General features: G+C 43.4%; 1 protein-coding gene across 4 annotated transcripts in view; it reads right to left on the bottom strand.

Moving 5' to 3' along the window:
* The window catches only part of FAM117B (family with sequence similarity 117 member B), a 92,649-nt gene that overhangs the window by 24,486 nt on the left and 45,683 nt on the right, over positions 1 to 22,480 (bottom strand). For 2 of the 4 annotated variants that reach the window (XM_059702814.1, XM_059702810.1), the window contains exons 3-4: positions 9,058 to 9,150; positions 6,443 to 6,556 (exon numbers count right to left, since the gene is read on the bottom strand). The exons of 1 other annotated variant lie outside the window; for it this stretch is intronic. In XM_059702814.1, the coding sequence (XP_059558797.1) occupies positions 6,443 to 6,556; positions 9,058 to 9,150 (207 nt within the window). The remainder of the gene's footprint in view (positions 1 to 6,442; positions 6,557 to 9,057; positions 9,151 to 22,480) is intronic. One more of the 4 variants, XM_059702811.1, reaches the window with a different exon arrangement.

Below are 22,480 nucleotides of genomic sequence, written 5' to 3'. Positions count from 1 at the left end.
GTAACGTGTTATTTTTTTTCATTTCCTCTATCTCTAACATCTTTCTATGCTTTAAAATTATTATTTACCAAATAACATTCATAGCTGAATGGTATTTTTTTGTATAAATAAATATATTAAGAATAAATGCTTTGCTATTGGACAAATAGTTTCCAATTTTTCACTACTCAAAAAAAAAATGCCAATATGAACATCCTCTAAAATAAATATTGCATACAAATATAAATATTTCCTTAGGATAAATTCTTGGGCCGGAGGGACTACTGACTCAATGTACAGGAAAGATTTTCAGGACTTTCATTCATACTGCTAAATTAATCGGCAAAAACATTTTTTACTGCCGGGAGCCGGTCCATCCTTGCTGTTTCAAAGGACCTGGCATATATGGCATACTGTTCTTAAAATGTTTGCTCACCTTCTTGGCACTATGTGTTTTAACCAAGGTCTCCTCTCTGAGAAAGGTTGTTTCCCCAGGCAGGGATTTTCCCCTGAAGTTAGGGAGGGAATAAAACCCCTCAACTAAGTGACAGGCTGGTAATTAATCACTTTAACTACGAACAATCATGCTTAAGCTACATAATCTTTACTCCCTGGAATGGAGATAAGAAACGCCCTAACCTTTGGAATAGAGATTGATAGGATTGAATCAACTGGTATACATACAGATGTAACAAGACAGAAAGACACAGAACTTAGAAGACAGAACTTAGAAGACAGAACCAAGAGGCACCGAACCTAGAGAAGAACCTAGAGACAGAACATGGCAAAAGATCCTGGACAGAAACTGGCCTCAGAACCTAGAGACAGAACCTAGCAAGAGAACATGGCAAAAGATCCTGGACTGAACCTGACTACAGAAATTGGCAAGAGAACCTGACTAGAGCCTGGTGACTGAACCTGGCTGGAGAACCTAGCAAGAGAACATGGACACAGAACCTGGCTGGAGATCCTAACCAGAACTTCACTGGAGATCCAGACCAGAACTTCGCTGGAGAGCCAGACCAGAACTTGGCTGGAGATCCTGGCTAGAGATCCTGGCTAGGCTGCTGATCAACTGAACGCTGTCTCCGTGTCATTCCTTCTTCGCCGACTCCATCCACACCTTTGGGGACCCCTGGACCTGCTGGGGTTGGACCCCGGCATTTTACTCCTCACAGTATCTGCACTTCATGTTCACTGCAGCATTATTTCTGAGAGCCAAGACATGTTAACAACGTAAGTGTCTGCTAACAAATAAATGGATAAAAAATAGGGTTATACACACAAACAATGAAATATTATTCACCCATGAAAGAGGAAATCCTGCCAATTGCAACAACATGGATGAACCTAGAGGACATTGGGCTAAGTGAAATAAGTCGGAGAAAGACAAATACTGTGTGATGTTACTTATATGTGGAATCTTAAAAAAATAAAAAAATAAAATAAAAAAACCACTTCATAGAAACAGGAGTAGATGGATGGTTGCCAGGAACAGATAGGTAGGAGAAATGGGTGAATGTGGTCAAAGAATACAAACTTCTAGTTATAAGATGAATATGCTTTGGGGATCTAATGTATAGCATGGTGATGACAGTTAATAATGTATTGTATACTTGGAACTTGCTGAGACAGATCTTAAAAGTTCTCACCAGAAAAGAAATAAAAAGGTAACTATGTGAAATGATGGATGTCTTAACTAACCTTATTGTGGTAATATTTTTACAATATTATACATATACCAAGTCATCAAAATGAATAGCTTAAATGCACAATGTTAAATATCAATTATATCACTATCAAGCTGAGATGGGGGGAATGATACACTGGACTTCTTCAAAATTATTTGAAAATAATTTTTTCTCTGTGAAAGACCCTGTTGAGAGAATGAAAAACTAATTCAGACAATAACAACAGACCCCATAGAAATACAAAGGATTGTTAGAAAATACTACAAACAACTCTACTCCAACACACTAGACAACCTGGAGGAAATGGACATATTCCTAGAAAAATACAACATTCCAAAACTTAACCAGGAAGAATCTAAAAATCTCAATAGGCCAATAACTATGGAGGAAATCGAATCAGTAATCAAAAAGCTTCCAGCAAACAAAAGCTCGGGGCCAGATGGCTTCACAGGGGAGTTTTACCAAACATTCAAGGAAGAACTAAAACCTATCCTCCTCAGACTACTACAAAAAATTCAAGAGGAAGGAACACTTCCCAGCTCATTCTATGAAGCCAACATCACCCTAATCCCAAAACCAGATAAAGACAATACAATGAAAGAGAATTATAGGCCAATATCCCTCATGAACATAGATGCCAAAATCCTAGCAAACTGGATCCAGCAGTACATCAAAAAGATCATACACCATGACCAAGTAGGATTTATCCCTGGGATGCAAGGATGGTACAATATCCGCAAATCAATAAATGTGATACATCACATAAACAAATTGAGAGAAAAAAACCACATAGTCATATCAATTGATGCGGAAAAAGCATTTGACAAAATCCAACACCCTTTCTTGATAAAAACTCTCAACAAGATAGGAATTGAGGGATCATACCTCAACATAATAAAAGCCATATATGACAAACCCACAGCCAACATCATAATCAATGGGCAAAAACTAAAACCATTCCCTTTAAAAACAGGAACAAGACAGGGATGCCCCCTCTCACCACTACTGTTCAACATAGTACTGGAAGTACTAGCCATTGCGATCAGACAAGAAGAAGAAATAAAAGGCATCCAGATTGGAAAAGAAGAAGTACAACTGTCCTTATTTGCAGATGACATGATACTGTACATACAGAACCCTAAAGACTCCATCAAAAAATTATTAGACTTAATAAATGAATTCGGCAATGTAGCAGGATACAAAATCAATGCTAAGAAATCCATGGCATTTCTTTACACCAATAGTGAACTTACAGAAAGTGAAACTACAGAAGCAATCCCATTTACCATTGCACCAAAAAAATTAAAATACCTAGGAATAAACTTAACTAAGGAGGTAAAAGACTTATATGCCAAAAACTACAGGACACTGAAAAAAGAGATAGAGGAAGACATAAACAGATGGAAGATCATATCGTGTTCATGAATTGGTAGAATCAACATCATCAAAATGTCCATATTACCCAAAGCAATTTATAGATTCAATGCAATCCCCATTAAATTACCAACGGCATATTTCACAAATCTAGAACAAACGTTCCAAAAATTCATCTGGAATAAAACAAGACCCCGAATAGCTGCAGCAATCCTTAGAAAGAACAAAGTAGGTGGGATCTCAATACCAGATATCAAACTGTATTACAAAGCCACTGTTCTTAAAACAGCTTCATACTGGCACAAGAACAGACATATAGATCAATGGAATAGAATAGAGACCCCAGAAATCGACCCAAACCACTATGCCCAATTAATATTCGACAAAGGAGGCAAGAGCATACAATGGAATCGAGACAGTCTCTTCAATAAATGGTGTTGCGAAAATTGGACAGATACATGCAAAAAGATGAAACTAGACCACCAACTCACACCATACACAAAAATAAACTCAAAATGGATAAAAGACTTAAACGTAAGACGGGAAACCATAAAAATACTAGAGGAATCCACAGGCAGCGAAATCGCAAACATATGCCGAAGGAATTTCTTCTCTGATAATGCTCCTAGGGCAATGGAAACTAAAGAGAAAATAAACAACTGGGACTACATAAAAATAAAAAGCTTTTGCACGGCAAAGGAAACCATCAACAAAACAATAAGAAGACCCACTACATGGGAGAACATATTTGCCAATGATACCACCGATAAGGGTTTAATATCCAACATTTACAGGGATCTCATGAAACTTAACAAAAGGAAGATAAACAATCCAATAAAAAAATGGGCAACGGACCTAGATAGACACTTTTCGAAAGAGGACATACAGAAGGCCGAAAGACATATGAAAACATGCTCAAAGTCACTAATTATACGAGAGATGCAAATCAAAACGACAATGCGTTATCATCTTACACCGGTCAGAATGGCTATTATCAACAAATCGACAAACAACACGTGTTGGAGAGAATGTGGAGAAAAAGGAACACTTGTGCACTGCTGGTGGGAATGCAGACTGGTGCAGCCACTGTGGAGAACAGTATGGAGCTACCTCAAAAAACTACAAATGGAACTCCCATTTGACCCAGTGATCCTACTACTAGGAATATATCCCAAGAAACCAGAAACGCCAATCAGAAAGGATATATGCACCCCTATGTTCATAGCAGCACAATTCACCATAGCTAAGATTTGGAAACAGCCTAAGTGCCCATCAGCAGATGAGTGGATTAGAAAACTGTGGTACATCTACACAATGGAATACTATGCTGCGGTTAAAAAAAAAGGAACTCTTGCCTTTTGCAACAGCATGGATGGAACTGGAGAGCATTATGCTAAGTGAAATAAGCCAGTCAGAGAAAGATAAATACCACATGATCTCACTCATTTGCGGATTATAGAGAACAACATAGACTGATGAAAAGGGACAGACCCAAAGACTGAGAAACAGAGATCAGGCTATCAATTCCCAGAAGGAAAGTAGGGGAGGGCAGGGGTAAGGGGAAGAGATCAACCGAAGGACTTGTATACATGTATATAAGCCAAACCAATGGACATGGACAACAGGGGGATGGGAGCATGAGTGTGCGGGGCGGGGGGGGGGGGGGGGGAGGTTGGGGGTAAATGGGGGAATGAGGACACATTTGTAATACCTTAACTAATAATAAAAAAAAAAAAAAGAGAGAGAATGAAAAACTAATTCAGACTGAGAGAAAATATTTGGAATTCACAAAGCCAACAAAGGACTTGTATCCAAAATATATAACGATCTCTCAAATATATAATAAAACAAACAGCCCAATTTAAATATGGGCAAAAAACTTGAACATACATTCATTAAAGAGGATTTACATATAGCAAATAATCTTAGAAAAATGTGACAGTGCAAATTTATATCAAGTACAATACCACTACACATCTATTCGAATGGCTAAAATAAAAAATACAAGAGGCAGAGTAGGTGGAAGTTACACTCACCCTCCTCCCAGGTCCAAATTGGAATTACAACTAAATTACAAAACACTCCACCTGAATAGCCAACTGAAGACTAGCTGAACCGAAGTCTTGTAACCAAGGATTTATAGAAGAAGCCACTTTGAGACTGGCAGGAAGGGCAGAGACATGAAAAGGGCTGGCCCCACACCCATGTACAGCAGGTGGGAATCTGGAGGGACATCTCAGCTGCAAAAGTTACCCCCTGAGGAGCAAGGGGTCTCAACCAAACGCATGTGCATGCGGGTAGAAGAGCCCATATAACATCTGGCTGTGAAAATTAATGGGGATTCTGTCTGCCAGGGAGAAACAGTACTCTGCTCAAAAGCCAGGTGCCCTCTTAAAGGAACAGCACACAAAATCTCATTCATGGCCACTTAGCCTGGACTCCAGCAAACAGAGGGAAGATCAGAGCAAACTGGAGATGTGGGAGGACAAACAGGGTGTGAGGCTCCAGGGAAAGAGCTGAAGGGACCGCTGCCAGGACCTCTATGCCAAGTTCTTCTCAGACAACAATCACAGAAGACATCTTTCCTGGGTCAAGCACTCCCCTCCATACTGCATCAGCCTGGAGAAATGCACTAGCCCCACCCTCATGACTCCATCACCCTGCCCTGCCGAGCTGTTGGAAATTACAACCAAACTTTAAATTTATGAAATCAAATTTGACCCATGTGCCAATATTTTAGGACAAAATTAGTTTGAAAAAATATATACCTCTACCTATACTTTCTCTTGAAAACAATCCAAATATACTTGACAATCATCAGAAGGTATCAACCTAGAAAAGGTGTTGGCAAACTTTCTCTTGTTTCTCCTTGCCTAGGGACCCCATCCAATTTCAATTCAGTTAAAAAGAAATGTTCCCGGTGCGAGCCATCAAGAGTAGTTTATAGGATTCTATTAAGGAACCAGAGCAGCTAAACGTTTTCCCCTAGTAAATGACTTTATGAGACAGGTATCATTATTATCCTCAATCCTCAGATGAGGAAACTGAGACTTAGAGCAGGTTACCTGTCCAAGGACTGATTCCACAGCCAGTGCATATCTCTATTATTCTGCCGCCAACATACTAAATTGATAGATACAAAGTACGGTAAGTCAAAATATGAAAAATTAGCTATGTCTCTTAGAAGTCTTATCACAGATCACCAAAGGAAAATATCATTTTGTCAATTTAATATTCTAGTTTCTTTTTTTCGGTTTATTTTTATGAAGGTTATGATTCAGTATTAATCAGTTTCAAATGTGTTTTTGGCTATTTTGTCCCATAGTCACCTATAAAATAACAAATCACCTGCAAAATAAAAAAATCTTGTCTGCATTTTGTGTTATCTGTGCTCCTACCTGACACTGGTTAATGGCTGAATGGTTGCCATGGAATGGTGACTGTCTTTCTTTATCTCGATGATGTCGACTGCTATGCTTACTTCTCTGCAATTGCTGGCGTAATTTTGCAATCTGCAAAGGGGAAAATAAAACATGCATCAGAGTGTTTCCCATACTATATAAAACATCCTTGCTTAATAAGAACCAGAAAAATTCAGTCTTAATAAAAGTTTTGAATTTTTAGACTGTATCACAAAATCTTATTATATACTAGAGGCCTGGTGCACAAAAATTTGTGCACTCGGGGGGGAGGGGGGGGTCCCTCAGCCTGGCCTGTGCCCTCTCGCACTCTGGGACCCCTTGGGAGATAACAACCTGCTGGCTTAGGCCTGCTCCCGGGTGGCAGACAGGCCCAATCCCTAGGTGCAGCCCCTGGTCAGGCTCAGAGCAGGGCCAATTGGGGAGTTGGGGCGCCGCCCCGTCATGCACAGAGCAGGACGGATTGGGAGGTTGCGATGCCACCCTCAGTCACGCTCAGGGTAGGGCCAATCAGGGGGTTGGGGTGTTGCCCCGTCACGCACAGAGCGGGCCAATCAGGGGGTTGGGGAGCTCCCCCTGTCTCACAGAGCAGGGTCAATCGGGGTTGGGGAGCTCCTCCCGTCATGCACAGAGCAGGGCCCATCAGGGGGTTGGGGAGCTCCCCCCTGTCACGCACAGAGCAGGGCCCATCAGGGGGTTGGGGAGATCCCCCCTGTCACGCACAGAGCAGGGCCCATCAGGGGATGGGGAGCTCCCCCCTGTCACGCACAAAGTAGGGCCAATAGGGGAGTTGGCGCACCGCCCCCTGTCACACACGGAGCAGGGCGGATCAGGGGGTTGGGGCGCCGCCCTCTATCACCCACAGAGCAGGGCCGATCAGGGGGTTGGGGCACAGCCACTGTCACACTCAGGGCAGGGCCGATGGGGAGGTTATGGCTCTACCCTGTCACACACAGAGCAGGGCCCGTGGGGGTGGGGGGGTTGGGGCGCCGCACCCTGTCACACACAGAGCCGCAGGGTGATCAGGGGGTCGGGGAGCTCCCCCCTATCAGGCACAGAGCAGGGCTGATCAGAGGGTTGGGGCGCCTTCACCTGTCACGAACAGAGCAGGGCCGAAAGGGAGGTTGTGGCCCTGCCCCCTGTCACACACACAGAGCCGCAGGACGATCAGGGGGTTTGGGCGCTGCCCCCTGTCACACTGATCCTGGTGCCGGGAGGCCTCTCAGCTCCGCTGATCCCAATGCTGGGAGGCATATTACCCTTTTACTATATAGAATAGAGGCCTGGTGCATGGGTGGGGGCTGGCTGGTTTGCCCTGAAGGGTGTCCTGGATCAGGGTGGGGGTCCCCACTGGGGTGCCTGGCCAGCCTGGGTGAGGGGCTGAGGGCTGTTTTCAGGCTGGGACTGAAGCTCTCAACTGCTTTTTTTTTTTTTATTCTGGGCCAGCTTTAGCTCTGAGGCTTGGCTCCAGCTCTGAGGCCTCAGCTGCTGAAAACAGGTATCTGGTTTGTGTAGGTTCTATAATCGAAACTCTGTATCAACTCCAGCTCTGAGATCCCAGCCGGCTGAAAGCTGGTTTCTGGGGTTTTTTTTAGCTTCTATATTTGTTACAATGTTTGAAACTGCAGGCTCAGAGGCCGGCAAGGCAGGCAGGGAACGTTGCAGTCCTCCGTCACTGAAGCAAGCAAGCCTCACGTTAGTTTCAAGCTGCCTGGCTGCCGGCCGCCATCTTGGCTGGCAGTTAATTTGCATATCGCCCTGATTAGCCAATGGGAAGGATAGCGGATGTACGCCAATTACCATGTTTCTCTTTTATTAGATAGGAGGATACACATGTATATATAAAGAGATATTCCAAGTACTAAACAAGTGAAGTTTTCAGCATTCAGAATAAATTATATTACAACTTTCACAAAGAATTAAAAATTCATAGTTATTCTCTCATTGCCCTCATAAATCACATTTTATTTAGATTTCTTTATCAAACTTGTGACCTTCAACAGCTCCAAAAATTAAACTATTTGAATATCAATTCAAGCCACAAAATGCACTCACAGATATAATCTTTAAAAATACCAAATAAAATTTTAATCAATATCCCATGTTATTTCTGGACTGAATTTTCCTGGTCTTTTTTTCTACATTATATGTAAAATGAAAATGTTATAATTGTAGACAGAAAATGGTAATTAGGTAATCATAGCACAGGGGCAAAATCAACTTAGTTCTACTGGGTTACTAAATAGTAGAATCACTACCATAATATACAGAAATAATATATGTGAATTTGTTATATCACTAAAATTTATGTATTTGATATTTATATATTAATAGGTATAGACGCTCTTTTTTTAAAAAGAAAAAGTACACTATCTGATAAGTAATGTGTACATTTCTCCATTCAAATCTTTATTCAATTAACATAACTGTTTTTCTGATGTTAATTCTCAAGTAAACAGAACTAAGATAAAAACAAACACACAAACCCCACACTCAATGGAAACTGACAAATCTCTGCTGCCCACAATTTCAAGGAACTAGCCAACGAAGGAATCAAGTTTCCACACCCACTTTCTTGGAATCATTTTCCTGACCTCCTTAAGTTGATCTGTACTGCCCCAGGATGCTGAACGCTTGTGAGACCCTTTCTTCTTTTCAGAATATTCTTCGGCCCATGCACTCTCTGTCTATAATGAGAAAAAGGGGGAAGGGAGATTTTAATGAAAGAATCATTTAACAATAATGTATACCACATTTGCCACAACATGGATGGACCTTCAGGGCATTATGCTAAATGAAAAAAGTGAGACAGAGAAAGACAAATACTGTATGTGGATTCTAAAAAAAACCAAACATACAAAAGAGATCAGATTCGTAGTTATCAGAGCCAGGGGATAGGTTGGTAGGGGACTTAGATGAAGCTGCACAAAAGGTACAAACATACATTTATAAGAGAAATAAGTACTGGAGATGTAATGTACAACATAAAGGTTATTAATTCCCACAGCTGTATAGTATATTTGAAAGTTGATGTTTCTTTCTCTCCCTCTTCCTTCCTCTCTAATGTCAGAAAAAAAATATTTTAAAAAATCAATAAGGAGATAGATAGAAGTTTTGAACACTATAACCAATGTGACCCAATATATACTCATTGAACATTACACCTTATAAATTCTGAACATATGGATTCTTTATCCCAACATGCACGAAACATTTATCATCATAGACCATATGCTAGAGCTAGACCATAGAGATGTCTCAGTAAATATTAGAGGATTCAAATCACTGAGTATATGCTCTGATCACAATGGAATTGAATTTGAACTCAGTAATAGTAAGACATCAAGAAAATATGTATCCAAATATTTGAAAAGTAATCAACACAATTCTAAAGAAATTAACTCGTCAGTGAAAGATTTAAAAGATTAGAAAATATTTTGAACCTAATGATAATGAAAACGTAACATATTAAACTATGTGAGATACTTCAAAATGTACAAGAGAAACCTCAAAGTTCAAATGTTTACATCAAATAACAACAAGGAATGTTTAAAATCAGTAGTAATCTAAGCTTCCACCTTAAAAGGTAAGAACAAAAAGAGGGTATAGAAAGGTTACTATATGGTGACTATCTGGGTTTATCCCAGATAAGAAAGATTTATTTTAAATTTAAAAATCTAGCATTATAATTCACCATGGTAACAGAATATAAGAGAATAACCATATTTATCTCTATAGGTAGAAATAAAACATTTGAAACATTCAGCACCTTTTTGAGGCAAAAACTTCCAATAAACTAGGAATGAAAGGGCACCTTCTCAATTTCATAAAGAGAATTTAAAAGCAACAGCTAGCATCCTACTAAATGGTGACTTTTTTGGCTTTTCTTCTAAGGCTGGGAAGAAGGTTGGATGTCTGCCTGTGCTCACCATTTGTATTAATCATTGTAGTGAATGTTCCAATCTTATTAAGAATTAATATGACAAAATAAGACATTAAAGTTATAAAGACTATAAAACAAGAAGACTGAAACAACAAAACAAACAAACAAATAAATAACAAGAAGCTTAACTATCTTTATTTGTAGGGGACATGATAGTCTATATAACAGAGAACATTTCTATATGCTCTTTTATCAGTTCAGAGCCTGCATAGTTAATTTGCAAAGTTTGCTGGAAAACCAAATTAGCAATATAATAAACTAATCTAAGACAAAGGACAATGAGCTCAACTATTTTTGCTTTATATAAACTTTAAATATGAATAGCAGCAAAACAAAACAAAAGACTTAATGGATATAACTGCATACAGTAATATTTAGATCTATACAAGTCAACCAGGGAAAATTGCATTTTTGTAGAAATAATGGCTATAAAAGATAACTTTCAAAGGCAAACCCTTTACAAGTAAAATTCAACATTTGATTTCTAATTAGTGTTTACCATGTATAATTTTTATATGAAAAAGGACTGATTCATCTGAATATACTCTTAATAAAATAAGCAGAAATTATGTAACTATGGTTTTAGAATAATGAAATTAACTTGGTTACAGGAATTTACTTGGTATAATTTCTTATGCATACTTTAATTTGGAGATTAAAGGAGAGTAACAAAAACTGGAGAAATTAAGACTTTCAGATTACAATGCAATAGAGAGATTTCATGTGAGGCTGACTTTAAGTATGGGGAAGCTACATGGGGTAAGTACATCAGAGTCAAGCTTCCCACATCAATAGTTTACTTGCAAGGTACCATACTGAGTTTGCCTTATCTTCCAAAGTGGTGGGTTAGGGTAACGGTCCCAACAGATGAACAGCTGTTACTGCCGGTGAACAGGTGCACATCAGACACTGGGTTTTTAATTCAGAATAGATTGAAGGTGCGCAACATAGAATTTCACAGGAATTTCTCCTTAGACAGTATTAAAGAGTTGAAACTTGATGCTTGTGAATGTCTGTATTTGAATAGTTTTCTGTATTTGAATAGGTGTCACTGTATGTTAAACAGTTACTGAACACAATGGCATATCGAAGATTTTCTATGAAAGAAATTGATTTTCTGTGAAAAAAATTACATATATTTTATGTGTTTACTCATAAAATAAATTTTAAAAACCTGCTTGTATCAGTCACCTCTTCTGTCCTCTCTCACATTTTCTCAGCCCACTCCCCCCACTCCCCTCCCCCCTTAGAGATTACAAGGCAACGGAACCAAACTTTAGTTGCACTGCATGTGTTTCACATTGTTTTACTAATTAAGGCTTTTACATGACGTGGTTGGGACACCTGTGAGAAGCTGATGATCATTTGTGGGTGCTCAAAACTGCAAATGTGGGGGAATTAACACCCCATAACACAATCCTTGACTTTGAGGGATATTATGCTCAGTGAAATAAGTCAGTCAGGGAAAGATAAATACCATATGATTTCACTTATATATGGAATATAAAAAAAAACAAAAATTGAAACAACTAGTAGAGAACAGAATAATGGTTGCCAGAGGGGAGGGGGTTGGAGGAATGGGTGAAAAAAGTGAAGCGATTAAGAATTACAAATTAGACGAACTCTCCAAAAATTTATCTGGAATAAAAAAGACCCTGATAGCTGCAGCAATCCTGAGAAAGAAGAACAAAGTAGGAGGGATCTCAATGCCAGATATCAAGCTCTATTACAAAGCCACTGTTCTCAAAACTGCCTGGTATCAGCAGAAGAACAGACATATACACCAATGCAATAGGATAGAGAACCCAGAAATCGACCCAAACCACTATGCTCAATTAATATTTGACAAAGGAGGCAAGTGCATACAATGGAATCAAGACAGTCTCTTCAATAAATGGTATTGGGAAAATTGCACAGATACTTGCAAAAAAACGAAACTAGACCACCAACATACACCATACACAAAAATAAACTCAAAATGGATAAAGGACTTAAATGTACGACAGGAAACCATAAAAATACTAGAAGAATCCAAAGGCAACAAAATCTCAGACATATGCCAAAGCAATTTCTTCACCGATATAGCTCCTAGGGCATTGGAAAGTAAAGAGAAAATTAACAAATGGGACTACATCAAAATAAAAAGCTTCTGCACAGCAAAAGAAACCATCAACAAGCCCACTACATGGGAGAACATATTTGCCAATGTTATCTCTGATAAGGGTTTAATCTCCAACATTTTTAGGGAACTCATACAACTTAACAAAAGGAAGATAAACAATCCAATCAAAAAATGGACAAACGATCTACATAGATACTTTTCGAAAGAGGACATATAGAAGGCCAAGAGACATAAGAAAACATGCTCAAAGTCACTAATCATTTGAGAGATGCAAATCAAACAACAATGAGGTACCATCTCACACCTGTCAGAATGGCTATCATCAACATATCAACAAATGACAAGTGCTGGCGAGGATGCAGAGAAAAAGGAACCCTCCTTCACTGCTGGTGGGAATGCAGACTGGTGCAGCCACTGTGGAAGACAGTATGGCGTTTCCTTAAATAATGAAGAATGGAATTCCCATTTGACCCAGTGATCCCACTTCTAGGAATATATCCCAAAAAATTAGAAACACCAATCAGAAAGGATATATGCACCCCTATGTTCATATCAGCACAATTTACAACAGCTAAGATTTGGAAACAGTCTAAATGCCCATCAGCAAATGAGTGGATTAGAAAACTGTGGTACATCTACACAATGGAATACTATGCTGCTGTAAAAAAGAAGGACCGCCTACCATTTGCAACAGCATGGATGAACCTGGAGAGCATTATGCTAAGCGAAGTATGTCAGTCAGAGAAAGATAAATATCACATGATCTCACTTATTTGTGGAATATAATGAACAACATAAACTGATGAACAAAAACAGATCCAGAGACAGAGAAGCATCAATTAGACCCATGGTCGGCAAACTGCGGCTCGTGAGCCACATGCAGCTTTTTGGTTCCTTGAGTGTGGCTCCTCCTAAGCCTTAGGAGTACCCTAATTAAGTTAATAACAATGTACCTACCTATATAGTTTAAGTTTAAAAAATTGGGCTCTCAAAAGAAATTTCAATCGTTGTACTGTTGATATTTGGCTCTGTTGACTAATGAGTTTGCCGACCACTGGATTAGACCGTCAAACCTCAGAGGGAAGGCAGGGGAGGGTCGGGGGAAGGGAGAGATCAACCAAAGGACTTGTATGCATGCATATAAGCATAACCAATGGACACAGACACTAAGGGGGTGAGAACATGAGCGGTGAGGTGGGGGGGCATTGGGAGGATAAGGACCCATATGTAATACAGTAGGGCCTTGACTTACGAGTATCCCAACTAACGAGTTTTTTGAGATATGAGCCGTCTCTCGGCCGATTTTTTGCTTTGAGTTGCAAGCTCAAAAAAAGTTACGAGCCAGCTTCAGATACCCCACTGCTAGTTGGCGCAGCAAACGTCACAGTGATTTGACATACGAGTAATTTGAGTTATGAGCTCCATCACGGAACGAATTAAACTTGTAAGTCAAGGCCCCACTGTACTTTAATCAATAAAGAAAAAATATATATTTTTAAAAAGGAATAATTAAAAAGAAAAAAGAATTAGAAATCAGTCCTGGCTGGTTTGCTCAGTGGATAGAGCATCGGCCTGAGGACTGAGCAGTCCCTGGTTCAATTCCTGGTCAAGGGCACATGCCCAGGTTATGGGCTCAATCCCCAGTAGGGGGCGTGCAGAAGGTAGCTGATCCATGATTCTCTCTCATCATGGATGTTGCTCTCTCTCCCTCTCCAAAATCAATAAACCTGTATTAAAAAAAAAATTACAAATCAAGAGTTACAAAATAGTCACAGGGATGTAAAGTACAGCATAGGGAATATAGTCAATAATATTGTAGTAACTATGTCTGGTGCCAGGTGGGTACTGAAAATATTGGAGGGACTACTTTGTAAGGATATGATTATCTCACCACTATGCTATACACCTAAAACTAATCCTATATAATAAAAGGGTAATATGCAAATTGACCCTAACAGCAAAACGACTGGGAATGACTGGTCACTATGACCCACACTGACCACCAGGGGGCAGACACTCAATGCAGGAGATGCCCCCTGGTGGTCAGTGCGCTCCCACAGGGGGAGCTCTGCTCAGCCACAAGCCAGGCTGATGGCTGCCAGCACAGCGGTGGTGGTTGGGAGCCTCTCCCACCTCCTCAGCAGCACTAAGGATATCCGACTGCAGCTTAGGCCTGCTCCCCACTGGCAAGTGGACATCCCCCAAGGGCTCCCGGGATGCCAGAGGGATGTCTGACTGCCAGCTTAGACCCGATCCCCCCGGGGAGCGGGCCTAAGCCAGCAGGTGGACATCCCCCGAGGGGTCCCAGACTGTGAGAGGACACAGGTCAGGCTGAGGGACCCCCCTGAGTGAACAAATTTTTGTGCACTGGGCCTCTATTACTAAATAATACTAAATGTAAGCTGTAATTGAAAAATAAAGTTTAAAAAAAAGGAGGGGAAAATAGAGTGGGGAAAAAAGAGCACATGGATGGGGAGAAAAGGGACCCCAGTACGACACACAGAATGCTAGAAGGAAAGGTGAAAGATTAGAAAACATTTATTTCTTTCAACCCAGTTATTTTATAGATTAAAAAAAACTGAGGGCAGAATGCTGATATGTTTTTCCCAATTCACTGCATCCAGCAGGTGTCTCATCCAGGAATTTATCTCGACTCTCCGTCCTCAGATCCTTTTAGTGCAAGAAGCACTCACATCAGGTACACATAGAGGCTGAAAGCCAGAAAGAAGATAGAGAAGTTTGAAGCCAAGTGGGAGGGAAAAGAAGAAGCTCAGTAAAAGGCACATGGATTTCTCTAGCAGGGAAGTTGAGGTTACTGCTGCTGGGGAGTGAAAGTTCGGATGAGTGTGTGAGACTGTGTGGGAGGGGAGCTCCCGTCTGGGTTCTGAGGAGAGCTTCAGAGGACAGAAAAATTCCAGAGCTCTGATGGTGTTTGAGGAAGCACCACATAGCAGCCGTTAGAAAGAGCATAAGCATGCCTGTAGTCTAAGCACCAGTGCAGTGGATCAAAAGGAGGGATCCCAGGAAGGTCTGAAGACAAAGGGGAAAATGATGGACTTCCCCTAGGATAGCTGGGTACCCTGCCTTGTTAAGTTCTAATCAGGATATATCCCATTTATCTTGGTTCTCTCCTCTGGGGCTTTCTGTGTCCAGGGAGCACACAATTAATAGTGACCTGAATAGACAACTCCTTCTCTACCAATTCTTTTTTTTCTTTTTCTTTTACTGGTTCTGGTTGCCTTTCTTCACCCCTGTTTTTATCTCTTAATTTTGGTCTCTTTTAGTACTGATTGCATTTAATCTTTTCTCTTTTTCTAATATATTTTGTCACGGCTCTTATTATCAGACTAGAGGCAATTTGTGCACAGGGGTGGGGGGGAATCGTGGGAGGTTGGCCGGTGGCATCAAGGAGGGAGCCGGCCTTCGGGCCCCCTGGGGAAGGGGTTGCATCTGCCACCACCCATCCCCGGTTCCCCATCTCAGCCTGGGGCCTGAAGGCCCCAGCAGATGTGGGACAGGAGGCGACGGTAGCTGGGCCAGGCACAGAAGGAACAGACACCAGATGCCAACACTGCCCTGCCACTGCGCAGTTCCCCACCTCCCCCACTTCTCCTTCCCTCACTGCCGAGGCCCCCCTGGGAAGGGAGAGGATGGGAGCAAGACAAACCCTTGTGTTGAGGGCTGACTTTCAATAGATCACAGCGAGGGAACTGCTCTGCTATATACAAAACCCCAACCCAGAAGCAGGTTGTCTACGAATGGTTTAGCACCAAGGGCTGATGGGAGCCAGCCAACCGGGGGAGGGACTGTGGGCGGTTGGCCAGCTGAAGAAGATTGGCTGTGGGAGCACAGTGACCATCAGAATGTCTGCCCCCAATGGTCAGTGCGCAGCATAGCAACTGGTTGACCAGTCATTCTGGTCATTTGGTCGTAACAGTCGCTTAGGCTTTTATACATACTAGAGGCCCAGTGCACAAAATTCGTTCACAGGTAGGATCTCTAGGCCTGACTGGTGATCAGGGCCAATCAAGTTCCCCGACTCCTCATTCCCTTGACACCCACATGGTTCCTAGCCTCCTGCTTCCCTTACTCAGTCAGCACCCCACGGCTGCTGCTGGTCCTGCACCGCCCCCTGGTGGTCAGTGTATGTCATAGCAAGCCATCGAATTCCTGGTCTCCTGGTCGAACTCCTGAGGGGACACTTTTCATATTAGCCATATATATATATATATATATATATATATATATATATATATATATGTATATATATATATATATATATATATATATATATATATATATATATATATATATTAGAAAGTGGGTAAAGAAACTCTTTACTATGTGTTTACTCAAATTTCTCATTTATAGACAGGTGCTTTGATTTTTTACTTTTGGAATTAAGTCTTCCAAAGGGTCCTGCCTTTCTCTCAATAGTATGAAACCTCATACGGTCTAGGACAGGGTGTTTTACTGTCCTTTCTCCTTTTCCTAGCTGCAGGGCATCTTTACCTGTACCTTGAAAGCTATAGAGCTTTCTGTCCTATTCCAAGCAGGCTAAGAATTTTTTTTTTTTTTTTTTTGGTTGGTAGATAAGGTAGAAAGATCTGGTGGAAAGTTTTTCCTGTTCTCATGCAGTTGCTGGTCTCATGCCTCAGGTTTGCATCAGGAGAAGTTTTTCTGGTCCCTATTCTTTTTATTTTTTAATATATTTTATAGATTTTTTACAGAGAGGAAAGGACAGGGATAGAGAGTCAGAAACATCGACGAGAGAGAAACATCGATTCAGCTGCCTCCTGCACACTCCTCTCTGGGGATGTGCCCACAACCAAGGCACATGCCCTTGACCGGAATCGAACCTGGGACCCCTCAGGCCACAGGCTGATGCCCTATCCACTGAGCCAAACCGGTTAGGGCTGGTCCCTATTCTTGACTCCAATCTTTCAGGAGTCTCTGGTGAGGACTATGGAAGAATTTTAGAAATGTAAGTGAATTACCCATGTTTTTAATTCTCAGGTGTTCTATATACTCCTATTAGCCTTTAGTAATGTGTTAATATTGTAGAGTAGGTGATAATTCTCCCAATCTACCCTTCTTTACTTCTAACAGATATGGACTGGACAAAATTAACGAGAAAAAAGTACTTTAATTCATGCACATGGGAGAATTATAAAATGATACTCCCTCTGTCCCATAATAGTAGCAAGTGAATATTTAAACGGGAATTATTGGCAAATGCAGCTGTAAGTTATGTTGTAGTGCAAAACTGCGAAGCCTTCAATCAAAATCAATGATTTCTGACATCTGTCATTTGTTTTGACACATCTTTCAATATTTAGGTTAATCTAATTATTACAAATTATAACTATTTTTCTAATTTCATCCGCTGACTGAAATCAATTGTTTTATTTCAGTTGAATATAAACCCATTGTAAAAGTAAGATGAAAAAAGGAGAGTTTTCAAGCAAAGATTGAGTTGCGATTGTCCAGTTCTTGATGCATCAAAAGAAAAAGGAAAAGTTGCAGAAAGGTGCAATTACATTAGATGCAAAACAATTTAAGTGCAACAGAATGACCATATCAAAAATTTGGAAACATGCTTCCGAAAAGAATTGTCAAGGAGAATCTTATGCTAATGTTGATTCTTTGAAAAAACAAAACTGTGGACGTAAATGCAAAGATTATGGAGAAAAACTTGAAAAACAGACATATTCCTCTTAGCAGAAGAGGCACCATATTAGCCTTTGATAATATTTCTCCCGAAATACTGGATAATACGTTTCTGTCACTTCAAGTTATGCTGGAAGCAATGAAGAATGATGGCTCCAATAATTTTAAACTTACGCATATAGGAAAAGCAAAGCTTCACAGCCAAGGGATCCTACCAACAAGTTTAAAATGCAGTAACAAAATTATTGAAAAATCCAGAAACTATCTGAACACTCAAAATAAAAATGAGGAGTACTATTTTTAATTTATTGTTTAATTTAATCTAGTTTTTTAATAATAAATGTTGCGTTCTATATTTATTTTCTTTTGCTACTATTATTATGGGACAAATTACATTCATCAACTACTACTATTATTATGGGACAGAGGGAGTAGATCATAATGTGAGGCTCAAAGAAGAGAATGAACTAGGTAACATTTTATACCTTTTAGATGAAGAAACAATAAACTTGTCAGGAATTTACAGGAAAAATAAAGCTAGTGCTCATTCTAAACAGGTTTGGGGTTTTTGTTTTTGAGGAATCTAAACAAAATTTGAGCTCAGGTAGTAAATTAGTAAAGGCATTACAAGGTTTGTTTATACACACTTTTTTACTCTGGATTTCATAACACTTGTGAAAAAGTTCTCTCTTGGTGCTTCAGGAATGGGGAGGGCACCTATCATGGAAATCTGTGTCGTTCTTTTAAGTGGATAGAGGAGGGTCACAGAGCTCTTCCTGCTCTTGCTGCTACTCAGGTGATTTTTAGTTCAAAATAATATGTCACTGTGGAAGATCTCGGGGCAGCCAATTCTGAGCCCCAGTATTAATTTTAGCTGAGTTATTCTTACTAGCTTATATGGCATCTGGCATAAATAAGCAAGCATCTGCATCCCTATTTCCTTGAAGATGTCTGTTTGTCCCTATATTTTGAGTTGATTGCCTTGACACTTCAGTTCTCCAATGGTCTAAGAAAATTTGTAATTTTGATTATAATTGTAAGTAAAGAGTTTCTTTCCAGCTATCTATGTTGTAGTTGTGAAAAGTTGTCTAAATGGAGCCATCTAATCTAATAAAAGAGAAACATGGTAATTAGCCGTAACTTTGCTACCCTTCCCATTGGCTAATCAGCGAGATATGCATATTAACTGCCAACCAAGATGGCGGCCGGCAGCCAGGCAGCTGATGCGAACATGGAGGCTTGCTTGCTCCAGTGACGGAGGAAGCCAGGTTCCCCGCCTGCCTGCTGGGCTCTGAGCTGCTCTCTAAGAAACATTGTTACAAATATAGAAGCTAAACAAAACCCCAGAAACCTGCTTTCAGTCAGCGGGGATCTCAGAGCTGGAGTCGCAACAAAGTTTCAAATACAGAAGGTAAACAAAGTCCAGAAACCTGCTTTCAGCAGCTGAGGTCTCAGAGCTGGAGCTGAGCCTCAGAGCTAAAGATGGCTCTCAGCTCCAGTGACAGCCATAGAAGGTAAATAAAATCCCAGAATAAAAAAGAAAAAAGAAATAAAAGAGAGGTTGGGAGCTTCAGTCGCCCACCAGCCTGAAAACGGCCCTCAGCCCCTCACCCAGACTGGCCAGGCACCCCAGTGGGGACCCCCACCCTGAAGGGGGTGTGACCAGCTGCAAACAGCCATCATCCCCTCATCCACACTGGCCAGGCACCCCAGCGGGACCCCCACCCTGATCCAGGACACTCCTCAGGGCAAACCAGCCGGCCCCCACCCATGCACCAGGCCTCTATCCTATATAGTAAAAGGGTAATATGCCTCCCAGCACCAGGATCAGCAGAGCCGTGAGGCCTCCCAGAACTGGGATCAGCAGAGGAGCGAGGCCTCCCAGCACCGGGATCAGCGGAGCCACAAGGCCTCCCGGCATGAGATCTGTGGAGCCACAAGGCCTCCTGAACTTGGGATCAGCGGAGCCGTGAGGCCTCCTGGCACCGGGATCAGCAGAGCTGCGAGGCCTCCCAGCACCGGGATCAGCGGAGCAACGAGACCCCCCAGCACTGGGATCAGCAGAGCCGCAAGACCTCCCAGCACCAGGATCAGCAGAGCCACAGGCCTCCAGACCTGGGATCAGCGGAGCCACAAGGCCTCCTGAACCCGGAATCAGAGGAGCCGCGAGGCCTCCCGGCACCGGGATCAGCAGAGCCGCGAGGGCTCACTGCCCCTGTGTCAAGTGGAGCCATGAGGCCTCCCAGCACCAGGATCATCGGAGCCACAAGGCCTCCCGAACCCGGGATCAGCAGAGGCACGAGACCTTCCAGCACTGGGATCAGTGGAGCCACGAGGCCTCCTGGCACCGGGATCAGTGGAGCTGCAAGACCTCCCAGCCTGGGATAAGTGGAGCCACAAGGCCTCCCAAACCCGGATCAGCGGAGCTGCGAGGCCTCCTGGCACCGGAATCAGCGGAGCCGCGAGGCCTCACTGCCCCTGTGTCAAGCAGAGCCATGAGGCCTCCCAGCACCGGGATCAACTGAGCAGCCAGGCCTCACTGCCCTGGTGTCAAGCGGAGCCGCGAGGCCTCCCAGCACTGGGATCAGCGGAGTCGCGAGGCCTCCTGGCCCCTGGAGCAGCATGACAGGGGGCAGCGCCCAAACCCCCTGATCACCCTGCAGCTCTGTGTGTGACAAGAGCGGGCTCACAACCTCCCTATCTGCCCTTTCTTTGTTCGTGACAGGGGAAGGCGCCCCAACCCCCTGACCGGCCCTGCTCTGTGCCTGATAGGGGGGAGCTCCCCAACCCCCTGATCGGCCCTGCTCTGTGTCTGACAGGGTGGAGCTGTGACCTCCCCATCGGCCCTGCCTTGAGTGTGATGGGGTGGCGCTCCAACCCCTCAATCAGCCCTACCCTGAGCATGACTTAGGATGGCATGGCAACCTCCTGATCCGCCCTGCTCTACGCATAGCAGGGGGATCTCCCCAACCCCCTGATCGGCCCTGCTCTGTGGATGACAGGGGGGAGCTCCCCAACCCCCTGATCGACCCTGCTCTGTGTGTGACAGTGTACGGAGCCCCAACTCCCCTGATGGGCCCTGCTCTGTGCGTGACAGGGGGCAGCACCCCAATCCCCTGATCGGCCAGCTCTGTATGTGACAGGGGTGGCGCCACAACCCCCTGATCTGCCCTGCTCTGTGCGTGACAGGGGGTGGCGCCGCAACCTCCCCATTGACCCTGCCTTGAGTGTGACAGGGGTCGGCACCCCAACCCCCCATTCAGCCCTACCCTGAGCATGACTGAGGGTGGCATCACAACCTCCTGATCCGCCCTGCTCTGTGCATGACAGGGGGCGGCGCCCCAACTCCCCAGTTGGCCCTGCTCTGAGCCCGACCAGGGGCTGAAGGGCACACCTAGAGATTGGGCCTGCCCTCTGCCACCCGGGAGCGGGCCTAAGCCAGCAGGCTGTTGTCTCCCGAGGGGTCTCAGACTGTGAGAGGGCACAAGTGGGGCTGAGGGATACACCCCCTCCACCCCCCCAGCACCAGGCCTCTAGTCCTATATAATAAAGAGCTAATATGCAATGGTCATCACACCCTCACACAGTAACGACTCAGACATTCAACACTGGGGAGAGAAGAATGGGGACCAGCCAGGCACAAATGAGCTCGCGAGAGAGGAATGGGGACCAGCCAGACTGTGGCCTGGGAGAGGGACAAGCTGCCCGCCCCACGGTCCCGGCTGCCAGTGGCTGCGCCTGCGGCCTGGAGAGAGATCGCCGCAGTCCCGGGCATCAGAGGTTGGGTCTGCAGTCCGGGAAAGGGACAAGCCGCCTGCCTGCAGTCCCAGGCGCCAGCGGCTGCATCTGTGCCTGCGGCCCAGGTGAGGGACAAGCCACCCACCCCATGGTCCCAGGCACCTGCAGCTGCGGCCCGGGTGAAGCTGCCTGCCCACGGTCCCCTGCGGCTGCGGCCGGCCCAGGCGAAGCCAGGCCGGGTCCTGGGTGCCTGCGACCAGCCAGAGGGAGGGAAGTCCGGGTCCCAGGTGCCTGCGACCGGCCGGAGGAGGGAATCCTGGGTCCTGGGTGCAGGGCAAGGCAGAGGTGGTTAAGGGTAATCAGGCCAGCAGGGGAGCAGTTAGGGGTGATCAGGCAGGCAGGCAGAGGTGGTTAGGGGCGATCAGGCAGAGGTGGTTAGGGGTGATGAGGCAAGCAGGCAGGCGAGCGGTTAGGAGCCAGCAGTCCTGGATTGCAAGAGGCAATCGGACATCCCCCAAGGGGTCCTGGATTGGACAGGGTGCAG

The sequence above is a fragment of the Myotis daubentonii genome, chromosome 7 (genome assembly GCF_963259705.1).
Source record: "Myotis daubentonii chromosome 7, mMyoDau2.1, whole genome shotgun sequence".
Taxonomy (NCBI): domain Eukaryota; kingdom Metazoa; phylum Chordata; class Mammalia; order Chiroptera; family Vespertilionidae; genus Myotis; species Myotis daubentonii.
Note: the sequence above shows the minus strand (reverse complement) of the source record. Positions and strands in the feature narration are given on the sequence as shown.